This window comes from Mastomys coucha, unplaced genomic scaffold (assembly GCF_008632895.1).
Source record: "Mastomys coucha isolate ucsf_1 unplaced genomic scaffold, UCSF_Mcou_1 pScaffold1, whole genome shotgun sequence".
In the NCBI taxonomy this organism is placed as follows: Eukaryota; Metazoa; Chordata; class Mammalia; order Rodentia; family Muridae; genus Mastomys; species Mastomys coucha.
This window is the reverse complement of record NW_022196891.1, coordinates 36,258,636-36,267,545: the sequence shown is the minus strand read 5'-3', so window position 1 is coordinate 36,267,545 and position 8,910 is coordinate 36,258,636. Positions and strand designations below refer to the sequence as shown.

General features: G+C 38.4%; 2 protein-coding genes across 4 annotated transcripts in view; both read right to left on the bottom strand.

Annotated features, from left to right (window-relative positions):
- Aspm (abnormal spindle microtubule assembly) overlaps positions 1-8,910 on the bottom strand; it is a 66,826-nt gene that overhangs the window by 33,070 nt on the left and 24,846 nt on the right. For both annotated transcript variants that reach the window (XM_031384231.1, XM_031384225.1), the window contains 6 exons: positions 8,098-8,165; positions 2,808-2,949; positions 2,165-2,295; positions 1,517-1,692; positions 245-390; positions 70-155 (listed from right to left, as the gene is read on the bottom strand). In XM_031384231.1, coding sequence (XP_031240091.1) covers positions 70-155; positions 245-390; positions 1,517-1,692; positions 2,165-2,295; positions 2,808-2,949; positions 8,098-8,165 — 749 coding nt within the window. The remainder of the gene's footprint in view (positions 1-69; positions 156-244; positions 391-1,516; positions 1,693-2,164; positions 2,296-2,807; positions 2,950-8,097; positions 8,166-8,910) is intronic.
- F13b (coagulation factor XIII B chain) overlaps positions 1-8,910 on the bottom strand; it is a 186,436-nt gene that overhangs the window by 154,930 nt on the left and 22,596 nt on the right. The gene's annotated exons all lie outside the window — the stretch shown is intronic.

Here is an 8,910-nt window from a genome sequence, read left to right as displayed (position 1 = left end):
AGGAAGGGGGGGGAGGAGGAGGAGGAGGAGGAGGAGGACCCAATGACTACAAAGGTAACCATACAATACCTGGAAAGCAAATGCTATTTTCCAAAGCAAGCCAAGGGTTTTCTCTCTGTGCCTGTCGACAATGTCCTTTGACAAGATAGCATTTCCTACGAGTGAAAGGCAGTCCGTTAGGACAATATATGCACACATCAAGCTTCAGCAAGGACATGAAGTTTTATTCCGATCCTGTGTTTACCATTCTCATCAGTCAGTGGAACTCCTCGTGATTTGAGAACCTGAAGGACGAGATCAACATTGTGCATCTTTTGAACTCGACTTATTGCAGGAATTCTGAGTTTCTCTGACAGATTCCAGTTCTGTGTGAGGAGCTCCACGGTTCGCCTAGCAGTAAAGAAGTTTTCAATGAATCTTCTAAAATGAAACTCGTCTAAGAAAAAGTTCATTTAAATAAAGATACTGCCCAAAACAGTCACTAGACTCTAAACACATTAAGGATAAAAGGTCTCCCAGAAACTATTCAAGTTTCGGTCGCTTCAGTTAGCAAGTAGAATTGTTTCTCATTTTAAATCTGGACGTCTAAAGCCGGGCGGTGGTGGCGCACACCTTTAATCCCAGCACTTGGGAGGCAGAGGGAGGCAGATTTCAGAGTTCAAGCCAGCCTGGTCTACAGAGTGAGTTCCAGGACAGCCAGGGCTATACAGAGAAACCCTGTCTCGAAAAACCAAAAAAAGAAAAAAGAAAGAAAGAAAGAAAGAAAAAAATTAAAAAAAAAAATCTGGACGTCTGAAGTCTACACACACATAAGAAAGAAAAACACAAGACACATGCAAATATGAACAATTTAATAGAGTTCTCTCAGTAAGACAGAGGATGAGGAGAAAGCTGTATAGAAGGGAATGCCAGGCAGGAATTCAGAAAAAGCATATTCTATACACCAAGCAAGTACACTGTTTCTTAGTCACAAGCAAAGCCCCATGATTACGCATTAACTGTTCCTGATTTGCTATTTTTTCACTGATGGCACTAAGAGTCAGAGGAGTTAAATAAGCTCAGTCACATAGCTAACAAGTAATGACAGAGGGCTTGTCGGTTTCCAAGCCAGAGCAGATCACTAGGATGACATCTAGAGGACCAACCTAAAACAGACGCAGCAGAACCGGAAATCCAACTCCAAGCAACATCTCTGTTACTCACACTCTATCACATATAGATAGGTCAGAGGAAGCTGCTGCTGCTGATAGTGTTTTAAAGTATTCAGTGTTCATGCCCTTTGTAACCCTATCCTGAGACATTGCGTGTTCCCACCTGCAGACCCTATTTCCGTAACAGCACCGAACACAAAATTGCATGGCATAATTGATACACCATTTTTCAAAGAGAAAACTAAACATTTTTTAAATTATAAATTCATTGCATCATAAAACATTTAAGTATTAATCCAGGAAAGACATGCTTTAAAAAAAATTTTTAGCCTATCCCATTAAATAAATCTTTAGCTTATACTTACACAAGGCGAACCCCACACTGCAAGTCCACTGCAAGATTCGTAACAGCAAAATCAAATTCATCAAGTGGTGTCTGAACATGGCTCACAGGTAAGCCCAGTAAGCTAAGGTGCCGAGAAAGGTCACCTTCACCACTTAGGAAATCCCGTGAAAAGGCTAGAAGAAGCTCTTTACTAGCCTATGGACAGAGAAAAAGTGTGTTTCATATTATATATTTTATTTCTGACAACAGCAAATCCTTCAAATGATCCTGTACTTGTAGAAATAATACATGGAGAATAAAGAGACTGCCTATAACCAAGGCAAATGCAAACTCACGTTTCCAATTTAAGACCTTGTAAAAATTGCTCACAATTAAATACAGAAGCTAGTTTGGTAACATACAACTTAAAATAGGGAAAAATTTCTCCCAAATTAATTCTATGTTAGCATAACCTAGTGCATTCTCAAGTCAAAATTAAGTGTAAAAATTAATGGGAAACTGCACTTCAACTAAACTCAGGCATTTTGCCACTATGCAAACTCTCATTCCTGTTCCACTTCAGAATGTCTTCACTGGAATACCAATGTTTTTTTACGATAGAAAACATGCCACCAAAGCAAGAGAAAGTTTGGAAAGGAAAATATAAGACATAAAATAAAACCGGTACCTTGAATTCAGCATCTTTACAAAAGAGACAAGGATCGTGATCAATAAGTCTGGAAATTTTAGCATGGTCAAGGAAACAGATCAACAACAGCAATTTTTTCAATGTGAACTTAGACAAAGCTGCTTCATGACCTTAAAGTACAAACAAAAGAAAAGAAAACAAAACAAAACTATGTTTATTTATGAAAGGCAATGCTAACATAAGTTAGCAAAGCTGGTAGAAAGTACCCCTAAAACCATCATGTATTTTTTCTTAGTAATTTACAGGCATGAGTCTATTAAGTATTCTATGGGACAAGTACCATTTAATGGTACGTCCAATGCACGGAAAGGACAACACAGTGGCAGCAATGAATGAGATCTGGTCTCACTCAACAGATTACCTGATGAACACCTACTATGATAAGCAAGCATCATCCTAGGTCCTGCGTAGTTAGCAGCAAAATAAACATAGTCCCCATGGGACTCATAGCCTAATGGGGTGAGGTGGTGGGTGGAGATCACAGGAAGAAACAATGATGGAGGAGAGGGCAAGTGAGGAAGCGAGGATAGCAGAAAGAAAGGTAGTCAAAAGCAGAGACCTATTCAAACCACCAGGGAGGATGACAAGCCACAGTGCAGTATTGCAATGCGCAGATACTCACCATCCCGAAACAGGAGAGGAACAGTGGGGTGTCTATATTCAGCTGCTATGTCAGGATTCCAAAGTAAGCGATTCAGAATGAACATCGCCAACCCTGTGACATCACTGTTGTCTGTCAGAGGGATCAGTTCTCCAAACACTGTCTGCAAGGAGAAGAGAAGGCCAGGCCAGGGTTACACTAATCCTAAGTGGAAGAGGAAGCTGTTTGGGAGAGCAAACTGCTGTCTTTGAAGACATATAAAACAGCACAGAAGAGACCTGGCTGCTATAGAACGCCCTTCAAGTGTGCACACAACCTGCATGCATGTTTAGTGTGCATGATACCCTTCTTCTGAGAAACCTCATTTACATTTTAATTTTTCTCACTCAATTAAAGACCTACCATGAATAGGCTCATTGTTCAAATTTAATCACTGTCTTAAGCAGCATAATAATAATCAAGCTTTTATAATAGTTAATGTGAAATTGGGGAAAATAATTGAGAAGTACAGGTATGTCCATAAGCAACAATAAATATGAAATTAGTTTAACATTTATATGCTTATTGATGTTTTTCAAGACATTTAGAAGAAAGCTAAAAATATAAATTATATTCTGTAAACCTACATGGAAAAACAGGAAAAGATGAAAGCAGACAAGTATTAACGTTATCACTGTCAAAAATAGGGAAATTTATCTTTACATTCTTATGTTTGGCTCTTGAAGCTTTTATAGAATCATCAAACATTACGTTGTTGGCAAAATCCTAAGGTCTGGAATAAGATAAAGTGGATTAGGGTTCAATTACTGATACCCACTTTCCCAGTGAAATGATTATACATCCCCACTGCTTGCTGCTGCCCTCACGACTCTTGTGTCTCCCAGCAGTGCTTGGATACACTCTGAGCAACTTGATATGGATGGAAGTGACACAAACTACACCTAAGCAGAGGTTTCCAAAGGTCACTAGGTTGGAGTGAGCAGTTCTGAGGTGCTGTGGCATAGTGGGGTAACAGTGGTTAAGAGTATCTACTCAAAATCCAGAAAGAATTTTAAAAGTTTCAGCACAAACAAATGATAAATGCTTCAAAAAATAAATGTTAAAGATTAATTAGATAATATACATAATATACATATATTGTATCTATAACAAATCTATAACAATGCATACAATATGTTTTGTACATTGATCTAATAGAACAATCTATATAATTTAATTAATATATAAACATAACATAGTACCATACATGTACTTTTATGTATAACTTAAAATAAATTTAAAAATAATAAGATTAATTTAAAAATGGCAGTTTCTAAAAGGCACAGCAACTGAAGAGATGGCTCAGCTGTTAAAAGCACTGACTGCTCTTCCGGAGGTCCTGAGTTCAATTCTCAGCAACTATATGATGGCTCAATAAATCTTTAAAAAATAAAATAAAATAAAAAGAAAAAGGCATTGCAGATTTCTACCTAGTAATTTTGTGTATGTCCTTTACCACAAAAAAAGGAGGGCAACGTAGGACCCAAATTTAGGGAAGAGAGACAGTACCCTTACTGAGACTGCAGAATTATTATTGGGCATATTAAGCAGAGCCAGCTGATGTGTGACTTATTTAATACAGAGAGGGTAACAACCAAAATAAAACATTTTAGCAGTGATTTAAGATGCAAAGATGCTATCACGTGAAACCACTATCACACAATGGCGCTGCCGTGCAATGGCGCTGCCGTGCAGGAATGTCATAGTGCTTTTTATAACTAGCTTTCTCTAAACCTAGTTACTACTACAAAAGTCACTGCGTTCAGCTTTCAAGACTCCTCTGTTCTAAACTGATAAAAACTAAAATGACAAGAAATTTTACGTAGGATGTAGGAAAAAAACAAACGCATACTAGAAAAGACTAAAAGGAACACACACAAAACATGCTCTGCCTTATGCTTTTAAAAGCATACTTTAATAATACTGGCTGTCTAATGTAGTCAGTTTTTAATAGTTATTTTATTTTTTTGCAGACAGGTTCTCAATACGTAGCCTAGCCTATCCTGGAATTTACTATGTAGATAAGACTCACTTGAAACATGAAAAGATTTTTCTGTCTCCACCACCCCTGGGCAGAGATTGCAAGCAGGAGCCACTATACCTATCAGTTTATTTTAACTTTAGGTATTTATACATAAATTGGTAGTTTATGTAAATGTACATAAATCAATCCATATCACATTACTATAAGAAGTATTCCATCTGAATACTTACAAAAGTGCTTTGCTAACATACTAATATACATTCAAAGCTTACCCTGACCTAACATCTGAGCTGTCATTTTTATTGACAGGATAAAAACAAAAAAATTTTTTTTTTTTTTTTTGTTTTGTTTTGTTTTTTTGAGACAGGGTTTCTCTGTGTAGCCCCGGCTGTCCTAGAACTCACTCTACAGAACAGGCTGGCCTCGAACTCAGAAATCCGCCTGTCTCTGTCTTCCAAGTGCTGTGATTAAAGGCGTGTGCCACCACTGCCCGAGCAAGATGGCCAAGTTGGTCATCAATGGGAGGAGTGGCCCTTGGCCCTTTGAAGGTTCTATGCCCCAGTATAGGGGAATGCCAGGGCCAGTAAGCAGGAGGGGGTGGGGTGATGATCAGGGGGAGGGGGAAGGGGACAGGGGTTTGTTTTAGTTTTTGTTTTTCTATTTTATTTATTTATTTTTTTGGAGGGGAATCTGGGAAAGGAGATATTGTAAATAAAGAAAACATCTAATAAAAAAATGCAAAAAAAATTCAAAAATGACTGTACCTGTCATTAAATCTAGCAACAAATTATGTACAAAATAAAAGAACACACAGTAAATTCTTCTGTAACAATATGCCAATAACTTATAACAGCCAGCAAAGACCCACAACTGAGCAATATGCATGGAGTGAGAGACTCTGGGCATTCAGTCCTAAATGGGAAGTCTCCGTGAAATCCTCCCATAAGGGTTCAGGGAGCTATACAGAAAAGAGGCAGAAAGACTGTGAGAGCCAGGTACCAGGTGACTCCAGGAAACAGTCTTGTAGACACAACAGGACTGCTGCACATCAGAACCCTCCCAGACACTGTGGCACATGCACACAAGTCCAAGCCAGAGAGAGCCCCAGCACTGAGGGAGAGGTGGACGACCTGGACTCTCCCTTTACAAAGAAGCTACCTGCAATTGATAACCACTGCAGTGGAGTGTCAGTGGGTGCACTGAGCACACATCAGGCCCAAGCTCAGGAACAGATGGCCAAGACACAGACACATAAAAGCCCTCACTGCTCTTCAGTGGCTATTCTGTTTCATCTGCTCTGTTTACGCATTGTTTGTCTTTTGTTTATTTTCCTTTTCCTTTGTGTATATTTTTGGAGTGTGTGTTTCTTACTCTTTTTGTAGTTGTTTTGTTAACTTGTTTTCAGAGGAGTGTGAGCAAAGACTCATAAAGTCGGGTGGAGAAGAATCTGGGATGGATGGGGGTGGGGCAAACGTGTTCAATGTGGTATGAAGCTTGTTTTTCAGCAGAAATGTTTTGAAAGGAAAAGTGGTACAGACAGATCTTGAGTGAGACTGATTCCCACCTTTCTGTGGAGCCACCAGGTCTCCACAGTGGCTGTAAAATTTGTACTCCCCCAGCACTGGGACAGTGCTCCCCTTGCTCCACATCCTCACCAGCACGAGCTGGCACTGTGTGAATGATCTTAGCCCCTCAAGACAGGTATAAGATGGAATCGCAGAGCCGTTTCCATTGGCATTGCCCTGATGGCTAAGGGCAGTGAATATTAAGTGTTTCTCAGCTGTCTGAGTTTCCTCTATTGAAAGTTCTTTGTTTAAATCTCTACCCCATTCTTAAATGGATTATTTGGTTTGTTGATATTTAGCTTCTTGAATGTATTACATATTTTGTGTATTAGTCTTCTATCAGTGTGGAATTGGTGAAAATCTTTTCCCATTCTTCAGGCTGCCACTTTGTCACCGAGAGAACAAGGCCCTCTAAATCAACCGAGCAAAGCTCTTGTGAACTCAGAGATTGAGGCACCAAGCACAGGACCTAAAGAGCTCTACACCAGGCCCTCCGTGTATACACTAGAGCTGTCAGTACAGTGTTTTTATGGGACTCCTGAGTGTGGGAACCAGTGGGGCTCTGACTTTTGTGCCCGATCATGGGCTCTTTGCCCTCTGTTGGTTTACCTCATCCAACACTGATGTGACGGGTTGTTTATCATACTACACTGATGTGATGGTTTGTTTATCATACTGTGTTTTATCATACTGTATTTTATCATACTGTGTCTTATACTACACTGATGTGATGGTTTTTGTTTTATCATACGACACTGATGTGATGGGTTTGTCTTATCATACTGTATTTTATCATACTGTGTTTATCATACTGTATTTTATCATACTGTGTTTTATCATACTACACTGATGTGACAGGTTGTTTTATCATACTGTATTTTATCATACTGTGTTTATCATACTGTGTTTATCATACTGTATTTTATCATATCATACTGTGTTTTATCATACTGTGTTTATCATACTGTATTTTATCATACTATATTTTATCATACTGTATTTTATCATACTGTGTTTATCATACTATATTTCACTTTGCTTTGCTGTTATGTGTTAGGAGCCTACCCTTTTCTAATGAGAGACAGAAAGTGAGTGAATCCAAATGGGAGGAGAGAAGAGACAGAAACGGGAAGATCAGAGAAAGGGAAAACTGTAGCCAGGATAAATTGTATGAGAAAAGAATCTATTTTCAATTAAAGGGTAAAATCATCATCATCATCATCATCATCATCATCGTAATAATAATGTGGACTAAACATTTCAAACAAATCATAAGCAAATTACTTTGAAACAATATGCTAATAACGTAAGAATATGATCTATCGACCTAGTTATTACTAACTGATCTGATATTCTATGGAGGAAGATGAATCAAGTCAACCAAATGAATTAACTATTCTAAGTAAAATCCACATTTCATAAAAGAGTGCATTCTACTAAAAGTATATAAGTTTTAAAACGAAGTGCTGGGCCTGGGAAGATGGCTCAGTGGTTAAGAGCACATAATATTCCTCCTAAGGACTTGGGATCAATTCCCAGAACCTATACCAGGAGACCACACCAGCCTGTAGCTCCAGCTCCAGGAGAATTTAACACATCTGGCCTCTGGGCACTTACATTCATGTGCGTAGACCCCCAACACACACATGCACATAATTAAGGTAATGAAAATAAATCTTTAAAAACAAAAAACAATGAAGTGCTTTGAAACCTGAAAACTTACCTCCAGACCAATTCGAAGCCACAGAGGATTATATGACAAGAGCCAATTCAGGACTTTTTGGCGTTGTCCTGAAACACAGGTTAAAAATAAAAATTAACTGTGGATCACTAAATAGAGATAGTAAATACACTTCAACAGAGGATATTAAAAATATCAATTAAAATTAATAAAAAATAAATAAGCCTCTACAGTGCAAAACAGAAAAAGTGAGTTATATTTCCTAAACATATCACCCACAATTTTATCTAAGATTTTAGGCAGCCAAAAAAATATAGCCCTCAAATGGGGAAGGAACTGAAATCAGCATCTTAATGAGGTAATTACATGTTTTGTTACATCAACATTCCTGACAGCCAGCACAGGCAACCAAATTCAGTCTCTATAACAGATGAACGAATCAAGCAAGAATGCTTTACCCATGTACAGACATAGACACACTGATACACAGACAGATACACACACAGAATATTAATCTATTCTAAAGAAAGGTAAATCCTCCCACTTTCTAGTGACATGGGAGACCCTGAAGGACATTAAGTAAAATAAGCCAGGCAAAGAGTCACATTCTGTACAATCTCTCCTGCACATGTCATCTGAAATTATCGTGCCCTCAGAAGCAGAGAAGGATGGTTGGCGGGCCAGGAAGATGTTGGCTAAAAAGTAGAGGGCTTTAGTTATGCAAGGTAAGTTTTGGACAGCTGCTATATAGCATGGTGACTGTATTCTCTAACATTATACTGCATAGTTGAAAATAGATCTTATGTGTCCTTTACACACACAGACACACACACACACACACACACACACACACAC